The following is a 14,721-nucleotide window of genomic DNA, read 5'->3' on the forward strand; positions in this document are numbered from 1 at the left end:
GGTTTGGCAACCTTGGTTGCCATCAGGTCCCCAGCACATCTTGACTAGTGCATACAGCCTCCAGCCCTCCTTAGGGAAGAGGGGACCTTGGCTTCTGCCATAGTCCTGTTTGTTCTTGAAAGGGTGACATCTGGTTAGACAGGCGAAGTGAAGGCATCGGACCAACACAAGTGTAAAGAGTGCAGACCTCAGCAGGACCTCTCAGCCCTCCTGGTCCTCCTATTTGTCCACAGTAAATGTCACAGCTGGCCAGGCATCTTCACCTGCTACAGCCCAGATCTTTAAAATTTGTGGCCCTCTAATGGCCCAAGAGTGAGAATTTCCTTCATGGGCAAGTCATCAATCTCCTGTTTGGGAACTCCCTGACGTAAATGCTAGGTCCACATTGTCCTACAGCCTGGATCTTCAATCTGTTTCTCTCCTCTTTAGTCTGAAGGGCATTTACCTCGACCTGTGTCAGGTCTCTGACCTGGGGAGTTGGTTACCCAGTAGCTAAATAGTTTTCTGGACTTAATTGTCCCTGACGATTGGTGCCAATTGACCAAGCCAGTCAGTCTGACCCTGAGTAACTATCTCATCACCTCGGCACTCATGGTTTCCACTGAAATTCCAGGCTGGGGTTCCAGTGACCCTAAGGAAATTTACAGGTTCTCCTTCTATCATCCATGGATGCTTATCAGACAAGGGAAGCTGCTGTAGGGTAGGCCACTGTTTCATTGTGGAGGTAAAGACCCACTAACTGGGCTTCCCTGGTGGCGCAGTGGTTAAGAATCTGCTTGCCCATGCAGGGGAAACAGGTTCAATCCCTGGTCCGGGAAGATCCCACATGCCGTGGAGCAAATAAGCCTGTGTGCTACAACTACTGAGCCTGCGCTCTAGAGTCCATGAACCACAACTACTGAGCCTGCGTGCTGCAACTACTGAAGCCCGTGCTCCACAACAAGAGAAGCCACGGCAACAAGAAGGCCACGCACCGCAACTAAGAGTAGTCCCCGCTCTCCACAACTAGAGAAAGCCCGAGCGCAGCAACGAAGACCCAGCGCAGCCCTCATCCCTCCTGCCACAAGAGGACACAGCTAGAAGACAATTGTCTATGAACCAGAAAGCAGGTCCTCACCAGACACAAAATCTGTGGGCAACTTGGACTTCCCAGCCTCCAGAATAGTAAGAAGAAAATGTCCGTGGTTTATAAGGCACGCAATCTATGGTGCTCTATTATAGCAGCCCCAGCTAAGACGCTGGGCTTTTGTCCAAACCTAATGTTCCTCCTTTCCCACTCACTGTAAGAGCAGACCACAGGACAGTTCTGCATAACTGACTGCACTTGACCACCAGGGAGTATTTTATCTCGGGTTACCCCCACAGGTGGGAGGGAAGCAGTTTTGCTTTCCCAGTGGTGCAGAAGGGTGAACAATGACCATGCTATGTTTTTCTTAGTGTTATGGGGTCCTCTAACTCATGGAACACAAACCATGAAGGTTCTTGGGGCAACAGTCAAGTGCCACTTGTCCCCTTATCACCAAATGTTTCACTAACCAGGGTGCTACCATCCAAGTATCCTGATCCATAGCTGGTAGGGTCTCACCTGTCTTTTTCCAAAAGGCCACTGTGGTCTTATCAACCTCCAGGAGAAGGAGGATTAAAAATCCCATGTAGGACTTCCCTGGTGGTGTAGTAGTTAAGAATCCACCGGCTAATGCAGGGGACACGGGTTCAAGCCCTGGTCCGGGAAGATCCCACGTGCCGTGGAGCAACTAAGCCCATGCACCACAACTACTGAGCCTGCATGCTAGAGCCCGCAAGCCACAACTACTGAAGCCCTCGCGCCTAGAGCCCATGCTCTGCAACAAGAGAAGCCACCGTAATGAGAAGCCCTGCGCACCACAACGAAGAGTAGCCCCCGCTCGCCACAACTAGAGAAAGCTGGTGCGCAACAACGAAGACCCAACGCTGCCAAAAATAAATTAAAAAAAAAAAACAAAACCCATGTAGCCAGCCTGTCAGGTAGGCCCAAGTAGTATGTCTTCTGTAGTAAGTTGCATGGTGTCCCCCCAAAAGATATGCCCACCCCAGACCTTAGAATGTGACCTTAATAGAAATAAGGATCTTTGCAGATATGTGCAAGGATCTCGAGATGAGATCATCCTGGATGAGGGTGGACCCTAAATCCAGTGAGGACTGTCTTTATAGGAGACAGAAAAACAGAGACAGAGCCACAGAGAAGACCATGCTGGCAGAGATTGGAGTGATCTGTCTTCAAGCCACGGAGGGCCAATGATTGCTATTAACTACCAAAAGGTGGAGGACAGGCATGAGATAGATGTCCCTAAGGGCCTCCAGAAGGAACAGATCTGTTGACACCTTGATCTGACTTGTTGTTTTGGGGTAATTTGTTACAGCAGCCCAAGGAAACTAATATGGCCTCTTTTACAGCAAGATGAATAGGCCAGCTTTGACCAACTTTTGCCAAGAGTTACAAGTTTTGAATTAGGACATAGAGTTTCTTGTTAAAAAAAAAAAAAAAAGCAGCTTTTCCTTGACTGTCAGAGAAAATCATTCCTTCAAGACACTTGACTTGGCAAGCAGGCCTGAGTCTCGCTGAGGCCCATGGGTTGGGGTCGCTGCCACTGGCAGGCATCCAAGGCCACTAAGAACGAGACCTCTAAACTCGCCAAACAAGATACCAGCATAGAGTGGAAATTTTGGACACCAGAGGAATTTTCTGGTTTTTTTTTTTTTTTTTTTTTTTTGAATTCTGGATGCTTTTATTTTCTAACAGGTAATTTTCCAAGTTACTCCAAAATCTTCCTGTTTATCAGGTTTAATAGTTACAAAAATGGAGATCACGCTATCCACCCCCAGGCATGTCCGGGGCTCACAAGAACACCCTCCCAACTCCATCAGTCACCTCTGTCAGGGACATTCCGATGTCAGGCATTTTTAAGTGGGAAAAGCCTACACGTCTCCAAACAAGCAAGGCAAGCACAGGCCTCTCTAAAAGAGGAAGAGGACTTCCTTCTGTGGCCACGCTCCTTTCCCCTTCTCAGCATCTTCCTAACCACGCTCACACTCCCCAGAGCACATTGGAAATCCTCCCGTCTCATAACATAAGCCCTTAGGCTGCAAGTGCCTGTCTCCTTGACAACCTGGACAGAGGTCAGCTCCACCTCACATCTGTAGGGCCTTTGTGGGGGTAGCACCAAAATGCCTTAAGAAATGTTTGCTCTGGGAATGGCTGGATATAGGAATGAATAAACATGCAAAACTGCTGCCTCTTAGTCGATAAGAAATGCTAATATAAGTAAACTTTTTAGAATTAGGAAAGGAAGGGACAGACGGATTTCTAAACCCAGCAATACACCAGTCACAGGAGGAGCTGGAATTCAGCCTTGTCTTGTCATTCCCAACCCAATTCATGGGGTCCTCCACTATCGCAAAGTAGGAGGCAAAAGAACTCTACAAGATGCTAATAACAGAAGGAAGCTGGCTTTAACATCAACTGCCCCCAGACTCTGTTTTGACAGAAACTATCTTTGGTTCTCCAGCACCCAGCTTCTGACAGAAGCTCAGCAAATGTTCCTTCGAGGAAGAAACTGTTTCTGTGTGAACACTCTCTGGTGCTCCAAAATACTCTAATGGGGAGAGCAGCTCAGACGGCTGGGAGAATTCTGTGAGGTAATATACTTCTGTCACCAACACAATGATGACTGTCTACTTCACATGCATTCTCATTATCCCCATTTAATAGATGTGAACACTGAGGCTCACAGGGGTTATGCCACCTGCCAATTCCACTAAGCCAGGCTCCAATCGACACCTTCCAGTCCTCATCTCGTAATCCCAGCTGGAAAAGCAGAGGCTAAATCAGTAGTGGCAACCACATGGAGGTCCAACACACCCTTTCTATGCCCTTTCATGTGCTGGGCTCTGCTCCAGGTAGGGTGAGTCAGAAGCTGAGCAGGAAGTAGGGCACTGGTGCAGAGGAGAGTTACAGCGAGTGGCCAAGAATCAAACTGAATGCTGGTCCAGGGTACAGAACTCATCCCTCACCTGGGGGGACGGGGGTGGGGGGTGGGGTCCTCCACTGAGCCCCAAGGGAGAAGTAGCAGAGGACCTGGGAGTTGTCTGGGGCCTTGGTTGTTGCCTGGAGTTAACACTTCCTGAACCAGAAATTCAGGACCTGACAAGTGCCTGCCCAGAACAATCCTTGGGAACTGGAGCTGCCCTGAGAAATTATGGCCTGAGGAAGACACACCCTGAGCCTGACCACTGCCCAGGGATCAGATGCTTCCTTGCTGAAAGCAATTCTAGGAAAAGCCAGCAACGATTGCTTCTCAGGTCTATATGCTGGGCCTGAGAAGGCAAACACCATCTGAAGTGGGGTTTGAAGTTATCTGGGCTGCATGAATCCAGGGAGGGAACAGGGCAGAATCCCATTGTCCTCCGTGACTCCCAGACTGGTTGAAAAGGCCAGAGCTCAGGCACCGGGTACACAGGTCTAAGACAGGGACCTGGAGCCCACAGACCTGGTTCCTGGCTTGACTCTGCTACTCATTCTCTGGCGAGTTAAGTAAGATGGAGACCGCAGTTCCTGCCTCCACCCCAGGGGCTACTGGCACAGAGCGGTCTCGATACACATCAGTCTCTCTTCCCCTCGCCTTCAACCTCAGCTGCCCCCAAACCCTTCATGTGGAACAGGAAGACAGGTCTCCGAAACGAAAACGAGCTGGGGTCCGCAACCCAGGTGGTGGGGGACCAAAAAGTCACCCCCCCCCGCCCCTGCATCCTTCCTAGGTCGGGGGAGGGAGCTTGGGGTTCTGTGTTTCCCCAAATGTTAAGAAATGCCCACCGGCAAATCTGAACCCCAAAAGGCTTGAACGACAAGAGCCTCCCAGGCTTTGGCCGCCCGCTCGCCGTGACTTGGAAAATCACTTTCCTTCTCCAGGGGTCGCCTCCCTCCCCGGTAAAGCCCCTTCTAGCTGACACCGCCGTCCCACCCCCACCCCGCAATTAGGCGGGAGACAAAATGACATCATGCAGGGCTTGGCCCGGGTCCCAGGAGACCCGCCCGCCCCAGTTCCGAGGCCCAGGGAGCCGAGCGAGGGGCCCCCCGAGAGCCCCCCGGCTTCGCGCGCACCCCCCGCGTCTCCCCGCGTCGGGCGACACAGGACACTGCGTTTCCTGAGGACCCCACCCCGCCCGGCCCAGAAGGGTCACGGCGAGGGTGGGGGCAGAGGTCGGGGTGGGGGGGAGGTCGGGGAGGGGGGAGGGGCCCTTAGCCTCCCGGCTCCTCTCACCCGCGTGTCCGCCGAGACATCCCCCCGGCCCGGGCCGCGCCGCGCTCGCCCGCCCGCCGGCTGAGCCCGGAGCGGGAGCCGGGCCGGGGTCAGGGTGCGGGCTGCTCCGGCCGCTCCGGGCCCCGGGGCCGCGCTGCGAAGCGTCAGCGTGGCCGCAGGTCCCGCCGCTGCTCGCAGGGGCTGCCGGAATTTTCTAATACTTCATGCACAGTCACAATTCAAACAGGTGACACATTTCAATACCAATTGCACGTTTATACAATAGTTCATACAATGAATGGGCTGGACCCTTGGCTTGCAAAGTTACTTTAACCGTTTTTTTTCCTCTCTTCACTGCAAGTTTTTTGCCCAAACTCTATTAGGTGCTTTTTCACAGAAACACAGACCAAGGAGTTTTAACACAGGCACTGCAGTAGCTGAAAGCTGAGGCAGCAACTTGCACCAATAAGCAGCTTTGCACTTACTTTGGGTTTTAAGTGGTCATTAATTCAGCCTCAAACTCACTTTTAACACCTGAAAGCACCAATCCTACCTCTAGCCACTTGACCTCCAACATTTATCAAGTGGCATTAGCTATCAGATCCCTGGAAGTCCTGTCCCCTAATGCGACCCACAAAGCACACAGCCCCTGAAGAGATAGGACCCCTGCCCTCTTGCCAACCACTGAGTTACCAGGTCCGGGGGCAAGTATATTATTCCCTAGCCTGGCCCACGCAGCCTCCAGTCTTCTTTTAAGGGCATTTTAACTTTATGAGCTCCACACTGGGCACCAAATTTGTCAAACTCATATACACGTGACAAGGCAGGGCCAAGGTCAAGGTCTAACGGATTTGACCAGCAAAGATACAAAGAGATTTCCAGTTTATTACTTACATGCACGGTGAAAAGAAGAAAAAGGTTTTCCAGTAAACCTTTCACCTTGTCTCACATGCACCAATGACGATTTCTCTCGCAGAGATGCTGGTTAGCCTTGTTGTGAAAGGTAGTTTCTAGAATCAAATGTCTGTGTGACTTTAGTAACAACCACTCTGAACTTCAGTTGCTTCATCTATAAAATGGGAATAACATTCACTTTAGAATTGTTGTGAGGGTTAAATAAATAATCCCTCACGTAAAGTCCTTAATGCCTTAAATGTGTAACAAGCACAATATTTATCTCAACAAACACTGGCCACCATTAGGAAAGTATCCACAGGGTTTCGTTCCCATGTTTAACCACCTTAATTATTCCTGTTTTCTTTCTTTTTTTTTTGGCTGCACCTCAAGTGGCTTGCAGGATCTTAGTTCCCCAACCAGGGATTGAACCTGGGCCCCGGCAGTGAAAGCACTGGACCACCAGGGAATTCCCTAAGCTGCTTTTTTTTTTTCCCACCTTAATTATTCCTAAAAAAAGTCAGGGAACCAATAAATATTAATCTCTTATATAAAGCTTCCACTAAGACTTGAAAATCATGTCCCAACATTTATCCAATTATTTGGGAAGGCACTATAACAGCAACACTAAATCTAGCCCAGTGACCTTATCCCATCCAGTCACTCTGCATAGGAAGAGGGTTAAGTATGGTATCACCATACTTAGCAAATATCCCTCACTGTCCCCTGTGGAAGTCAAGTTTTCACTGATCTGCTCAATATCCAGGGCTGCTAAAAAACCTAAGTGGGGGGGCTTCCTTGGTGGCGCAGTGGTTGAGTATCTGCCTGCCAATGCAGGGGACACGGGTTCGAGCCTTGGTCTGGGAAGAGCCCACATGCCGCAGAGCAACTAAGCCCGTGAGCCACAACTACTGAGCCTGCGGGTCTGCAGCCTGTGCTCCGCAACGGGAGAGGCCGCGACAGTGAGAGGCCCGCGCACCGCGATGAAGAGTGGCCCCCGCTTGCCGCAACTACAGAAAGCCCTCGCACAGAAGCGAAGACCCAACGCAGCCAAAAATAAATAAATTAATTAAAGAAAAAAAAAAACAAACCTAAGTGGGAGGGACAGTTCTTAGTGTGCTCCTTCGACACCAGACTTCCGGGGGTAGCCACACCTATTCACTCAAAAGATAACCTGGAATGTTTCTTTTAAGCATGGCGTTGCCCAGTACCATCATGTCATCTTTTAAGGATGGGTGATAGAGTGAAAAAGGCTGGACCGAGAATCAGGAGAGCCAAGTTCGGGTCCAAGCTGTGTCACACAAGGCTGTCCCTCAACCAATCTGGGCTTCAGAAAAGGAAAAAAAAAATAAGGGAGTGCAGGGTCACAGTAGATGATGACCAAGCTCCCTTCCAGGAAACCCCCCAAAAAAGCCATCGGCACCGTTTTTCTTAGGGCAGGTGTCAGGAAAAGCGACTGCAACTCCTGTGCAGACGTTATCCAACATCTTCTTTAACGGTGGAGGCCTTATTCCAATATGCAAAGTAAATTAGGAGCAAGGCCATTTAAAAGCCACTCCTCTCTTGCTATCCTGTAAATATAACAAAAACGCCTACTTTGCATTTGAGTGGCTCTGGTCCCTGGAGACCAGGGCTCGACCCCCAGAAGTCTCAGCATCTCAGCTACCAGATCCCCAAAACCCTCCCTGAGACATAGACACAATTCACAGCTTTCAATATGTTTCCTTTTATTTTGAAATTGAAACAGCGGAATGAAGTGATTTGTAGCTGAAACAACCTTCACAGGAAAGAAAACCGGAGCGCTCATCCAGCAAAAGAACAAACTCCAAAAGTCTGAGCCAGCCGCCCCACCTCCCCAGACCAAGCACAGAGCAGATTAAAGGGTGGAAGGAAGGGTACAATCAAAACCGGGTGGTGACGGGCCGGCAGATTCCCAGCCAAGTACAATTTTCAAAGTGGCCGCAGTTACAGAATACGGTTACACAATCACAGGCATGAGTGCCCCCTCCAGCCTCCACCCATGTTTTGCATTTATAAAAATACATTTTTCACTCTCCCACGTGAGTGATGTCTCAGGACCAGACACCACTTCACTTTGCCTCCGGGGAGGGGGCTCTTTTATTCTGGTTTCTGGGACCAGGATCAAGATGCTGGAGAAAGGGGAGACCTCAAACGGTGGCAGAGGACTTTTATTCCTCCTGCTAACTCATTATCGGCTGAAATTCATCTTGAACACCTTTACACTGCAGTAGGTTATAGAAATTTTACATGGAAGTGTTACAAGTGCCCCCCCAACCCCCAAAGGTTGAAATGGCGAGACCAGACTTCACCACCCCAATACACACAAAGCCTTTGTTCTTGGTGGGGGTGAGTGAAGTCACCTGGCTGAGAAGCAACAGGGAGAGCACAGGTAGGAACTCACTGGCAGGAATGGGGTCTGGGGTGGGGCAAGCCAGGGGGCAGATTGTGAAAGCTGAACCTGTTAGAAGAGCACATCATCTTAAACAAGTGGAGAAAATCGCCAAAGAGTGAAACTTATTTGCGGGGGAAAAAAAGAGAAAAGTTTGGGGAATTAAAACAATCCAGCAGTCACTGGAAAATGTCTCCCTCTTAAAATTTTTTTTTTTGGTTTTTTTTTTTTTTTTTAATTTTTTGGAAAGTATTTTTAAGGTAATATTTTTTTTTTTTCCTTTGGAAAAAGAAATCTTTTTCCCCCCCTAATCTAAGCAAGTGGAGTTGCCACTACCTAATTTATCTCTATTGTCTTGCTAAGAGGTAGATAAAACAAAAGTGAAATGGGGCTTCTATGAGGAGGTCCATTAGAGGGTGGGGAGGGGCTGGGATCGCCCAGTGGAACTCCCCGACTACAAAGACTCCTGAGTGACCAGAGGACCAGGCCCTCGGACTCTCAGGGTAAGGGATGCTGCTCCACCTCTTCTTCTAGAGCCAACCGTCCCCGTGAAGACTGGGAAGGGGTACAGAGGAGGTGGAACATCTAAAGAAACCCTGTTGAAGAGGTCTTAGCTCCGGCTTCCCCAGGCTTCCTGGCTTTGGGGCTGAGTAGCGGGTTCCAGGCTGAGCCCCACATCTCACCTCCAGGGAGCCCCCTCTGCAGGAAAAGAGGAGGCAAGTCCTCTCCTCACCCTCTGGTCCAGTAAGATACAGCAGGTGAGGGAGGGACAGGCTGAAGGGGAAAAAGGTGAAGCATAGGACCCCGGGGCAAGGAAGGCAGAAAGGGGGGCCTAATGGCCAGTCCTCCCAACCCAACCGATGAGTATCTAGCAGGCATGCCTGTTCCTCAAGGACAAACCTTTTGTGGCACAAGCCTCAGCTCACTCCGACTGACTGGGATCCAAACCCTTCCTCACCAGTCCCAGCCCTTGGTTCTAATCTCACTGTGAGGATTGAGGTAGTTAATCCATTTATACTCCTAGCATCCATCACCTGTGGTTACTCAAGACACATGCCCCGAGGAGCTTCCTGCTATTTCATTTCAGAAAAAAAATTCTTTCTTTTTTGTCTTGTCCATCCAGATTCAACCAGACTAAGGCACCAGTAATGGTGCCATCAGACTGTGCCCCCAAGGAGTTGCACAGGGCCGAGGGTCAGGGTTGGGGCTCTGGCCCTCACCCTCCAAATCCACCTTCGGTCATGAGGCCTCCTCCCTGTCCTGTACCCCGATAGAGAAGCCTTATGTATCCAAAGGAAAGAAACTGAAGTTTTTAGCTGGTGTTGCTCTAAGTCTGAATACAAGAGAAAAGTCCTGCATCTAAATCACCAAGAGTTTGGAAAGGAAATGGCTTTATGTCCCCTGGCATTGAGGATTCTTCTATCTTCCTGCAGTTACGGTGGCAGGCTGTGCTGTTTTCCTCCTACCAGTTTTCAACAAATAGGTTTGAACGTCAAAGCCACAAGGATCTCGCCACCAACACTTTAGGGGGAAAGGGGACTCCCCACCCCTGAGCGAGGAGGAGGAGGGAAGCGTGGACTGAGGCAGAAGCTCGGGCAGTCCCTCTGGGGCTCTGTGAGGTAGTTATGTAGTACTGCTGTTCCCAGTTTGGCAGAGGGTATGTCTGGGGTGGGAGGAGGGGAAGGCACCCTTGAGAGCTAACTGAGGCCCCTCCTCGTTGCCAGTCTGCCAGGCCTGAAGAGAACTCGCAGTGCTGCCTCTGCAGTGGGGTCAGGGGACAGAGCACAGCCCCACTCGGAGGAGCCCCAAACTTCCCCTCCTTCTCCAAAGTGCAACCAGGAGCCATCGGACCCCCTTCTCAGCTCCCCGCCCCTTGGCACGTCCTGCCCCCAATCCCCCAGGAGCCCCAGAAGGGAAGGGACGGGTCTTTAAGCCCACGCTGTTTCCAGGAGCCCTCCCCCTCTCAGACGGCCCAGGTCTATGTCAAACGATGGCTATTGCTTTGATTCAGAAATGGCGTCTCTCAGCCTCTGTCTGTCTGTCTTTGGCACAGAGGAAAACGGACACACAGAACCAACTGGAGTGTTCCCCTCCAGTGTTCTCTGGGTTTTACACAGGGTCTTTTCTGCCAATCGCGAGGCATAACTTAACAGCCCCCAACCGCCCCCAGAAGTGGAGAGCTCAGGGTAAAGGGAAAAAGACTGAGAAGGACCAGGAGAAGGGGAGGAAAGAGAAGGTGATGAAACTCCCTGTCCCTAAAAACAGCTCTCTCCTTCCCAGACCCCTCCTAAGAGCCACGTCCACAACCCAAACTGCAAAAGGCAAGCAGACCCTCGAGGGGATTCAAGCCATTGGGTGTCACTGTCAGATGCAGCTTCAAAGTCAGGGAATCAAACCATTTTGGTTTTTTACGTGTTCCACAGAATTAAACAATATATCGCAAAGTGATGGTCCTTTCTTTAAAATATATATGTAGCTCACACACATATCAGAGCACAGAAGCTGTTTTTTAAAAGTCGTTTTTCTCAAATCAACCAAACCTCCCAAGTGCGTTTCAGGTTGTTATCTCACCAAGGATGGGGAAATGGAGGTGATGTGCAGGGGGGCATGAGGTGCCCAAAGCCCTCGTCTATAGGTCAAAAGCAGACCCACCAAGACAGGCCTTTTATCCTGCTAAACCTTAACCACCAAACCATATTCCTTTGCTTTCTGGTAGCGTAACTTCCACAATTTTCCTGCTGGGCGAGTATCAGCCGTGCCTAATCCAAGTCAAGTTTGACAGTCCCTTGCCACACTCCTGGTCTCTTCTGGGAGCTGAATCAGCCAAAGGGAAAGGAAGTGGGCTTAAGGTGTGAAGGGAGCAGGATCCCAAGGAAACTGAACACTGCAACAATCACATTTCAGGTACTGTGGGGATTTTATTCTGATGGTAGTTTGAACCGGATATCAAAGCATGCTTGCTGCTGGAAATTCACCTTACATCACTAAATGGCCGATGTCTGAACGTTATCTGCTTCATTTTGGAATAAAGCATATAGAGCCAGAAAGAGAAGTTGGGAGACCCTTTTTTGTGGTTTGGACAGGTGGGAAGCTTAATTATACTGGCCTGATATCATCCCTAAATGCTTTCCTGCTTCCTCCTCTTTGGGGTAGACAGTTCTGGGGGCTATAAAGGAATGTCATGGGGAGAAAGTGACAAGACACAAATGAGGCAGGAACCTGTCCCCAGTCACATTCCCGAATCCCCTCCCCACCACCCTAAATCAAGAATTTGGTTAAGTTTGGGTCCACAGTTAAGAGTCCATCAGATCAACTGAAAGAAGACGGGGAGACAGAGGGGGCAGTTATCTGTTTGCCCCTTGGTCTACTGATAAAGACCAAGAATAGCAAGACGGGATTGAAATGAAATAAGAACAAAAAGTGAAAAGCACTGCAACGACAAACCAGGTGGACCTCTCTGAGGGTGAGAGGATGGCTTTGTCTCTTCCACTAATGGAATCTTGGCTCCCATATTTTTAGACAGAGAAGTATAGATTTTTTAAAGGGTATCTTTTTAGTTATTATTTCTCTCCTCGATAAAACGGAGGCAATATTTTTAAATATCTCAACAGCACCACTGGTGGGAAAAACCGACTGGGGTGCCCTTTAACCAAAGGGGGGAGGGGAGACCACAGGCCGGCTGTTGGAGGCTGTTGTTTCGCCCTTGGGGCCACAGCTCTGCTGGGCTTGTTAATCTCATCAGGCAGGATTCTCCTGGGAGAGGCTGGTGGCTTAGAGATCAGAGCCTGGCCCTGGGCTCTCTCACACGTGGGCCTTCCCACTCGGCCCAGCCTCCGTCCAAGGGGCAGCTCCAGCTGCCTTTCCCACAGGGCCTGTTCTCCATAGAGAGTTCCTAAAGGGTTACACTGGCTCATGTTGTAAGAAATTATGAAACATAACTTTCTCGTTTTTTTCTTTTCATTAAAAAAATAAAATATTCAAGACTATCAGCTTCTCTTTTGCTTTGCTTTTCTTTTTTATATAAAATATCAGCAAGCCGCAAAGAAAAAAAGATTAAAAAAAAGAGGTGGGGGGAACAAAAAGGAAAGTAATTGCTGAGGTAACTTCATACCTTGAGGTAGTTTACTTCGCGCACAGCATTACCTGACTGACTCCGCCCACATGTCAAGGTGGTCTGGTTGTTACTGTCGTTGTTGCAATGTCGGAAGGAGGGGAGTCCAGAGCATGGGCTCTTCCACATGCGGGAGGCCTTCCTCCCTTCCCAGCACACTTGATAGCATTGTCCAAGGTAGCTAAAGTGCACCACCTGGCTAACATGCACTGACAATCAGTACATTAGGAGGGGAGGCCTAACCTCATTTAACTGATGGCTGATGTCTTCCACAAGGGCTGAACTGAAAACGGGATCTTGCTGAGCCTGGAAAATTAATAAATTAAGCTTGTTTACCCCTTTGTGCATAATGTTGCTGGTATTTTGAATTTTGTTGTTTTAGGCACACATAACATCGTGCCAACGACTCGTGGAGGCAGAAGCCATCAGTTCAATATGCCTCTAGGACGAAAACAGAAGCAAATTTTCTCTCCAATTTACTGAACAGTCATAAAAGATGCCAAATGATGGACTTCAGCTTTATCAGGAGCTCAGGGTCGGGTTCCACGTCCCACCACCACCAAGGGAACAGTGCCGTGGGGGGGAGTGCCCCGCAACCCCTGCTTCTGGGAACCAGCCCTTATGGGAGCACGTGGGCTGGCGTGAGGGCACAGTGGCAGCCTTTGGGGCCACTCAAGTCCTCCATGGAACTGAGACTTTATCAAGGGGCGTTAGTGTCCCCTTCCCAGTGCTCGTATCCAATCATTAAAATAGACTTTAAAAAAATATAAAATCTGCCTGAGAATGATAGGAATCAGGGACAGTACAGTGGTCAGCCCCTATCCCGCTGAGCAGTCAGTACCACCCATGTGCACCTGGACATGACGTGGGACTTACATGGTTAGAGGGACATGAACGGGGCGGGAATCCTAGTGGGGAAGCCCCAACAGAGCGGGAAATTTGAACTGTGCCAATTTTTCAAGGTGGCGATCTGGAATCAATCAGCCACAAGGGCACTCCTTTTAAACGTGGATTACTGTATAGTTCAATCACCTTTCTCCCCATTTCTCTGCCATTCTTTATTCCTTGCTGTTCCTACTGGTTGGTTAGGAAGGGAATTAATCTACAGATGCCAATGTGTCTTCTCCCTTCGAGTCAATAACGTAAGCAAAGCAATGGATTGGTTCTCACTTTTGCCAGTAGCAGAAAGGTAACATAACCAGTGTGAATATACGAAAAGGCTATGTCAGGGCACAAGAATAGAGGTATTTTAATCAATAAACCAAGTAGAAGAAGGTTGGAAGGATCTTAGGGTCAAGAAGTAAACCATCCTTTGAGGTTGATTAAAACACCCCTCTGCATGTTTTAAAAACCTGAAGGAAATTTTATTTCTCTTCCCACTGGGGTCTGACCCACCCTCTAGGTGGGACCTGGAGAACTTAAACAATCCACGTTTAAAAGCACCCTGAGCTAGAATTTCCATGGTGACACCCTCAGGGGTGGGCAGTGTTGGGCCAATTGGTTGGGTGTTTAGGGCTGAGAGATCAGGGTTCCTCACTGGAACGACTTCCTCAAGCAAGTGGGCAAACCTGATCTACATCCCGGCCCAAGTGTCCCTGATTCCCGCTCATTCTCAGGCCTGCTGGGGAGAACGTGCTCTCGATTTCGGCCTGTTGTCCTTGAGCCGACATGATGGGAAGGGGCTGGTCACTTCCTCCGGGCCTGGGCCTGGTTACTCTGTCCCTTTTGGTGCAGCTGTTTGACTTGCGCCAAGATGTCTCGTATCTTCCGCTGAGCCATCTGCAGACAGAACAAGTGAGAGTGAGGATCTCCGAAGGCGAGCAGATACAGCCTTACGTGGGGAGAGGAGCCATCGGGGTCTGGACACCAGCGGCAACAACAGGTCATGTTGGACTTGAACGAAAGGTAAGAGAAGACTGAGGATTAGAGTGACCATAGGTTTCTTTGCCTCCCAGCAGACCCTGAGCACCCACTGGATTCATACAGAGGAAGGGAGGATAAACAGTAGCATAAATTCATTCATCAGTATT

The 14,721-nt window shown here is 49.7% G+C and overlaps 1 protein-coding gene and 1 long non-coding RNA gene across 3 annotated transcripts in view; one reads left to right on the top strand and one right to left on the bottom strand.

Moving 5' to 3' along the window:
• The window catches only part of LOC309650459, a 369,298-nt gene that overhangs the window by 57,787 nt on the left and 296,790 nt on the right, over positions 1 to 14,721 (top strand). The gene's annotated exons all lie outside the window — the stretch shown is intronic.
• IGF2BP1 (insulin like growth factor 2 mRNA binding protein 1) overlaps positions 7,881 to 14,721 on the bottom strand; it is a 45,994-nt gene continuing 39,153 nt past the window's right edge. For both annotated transcript variants that reach the window (XM_082441803.1, XM_082441802.1), the window contains exon 15: positions 7,881 to 14,470. In XM_082441803.1, the coding sequence (XP_082297929.1) occupies positions 14,378 to 14,470 (93 nt within the window). In that variant the 3' untranslated portion in view covers positions 7,881 to 14,377. The remainder of the gene's footprint in view (positions 14,471 to 14,721) is intronic.

Source organism: Balaenoptera physalus (genome assembly GCF_965194825.1).
Source record: "Balaenoptera physalus genome assembly, chromosome: 20".
Lineage (NCBI taxonomy): Eukaryota > Metazoa > Chordata > Mammalia > Artiodactyla > Balaenopteridae > Balaenoptera > Balaenoptera physalus.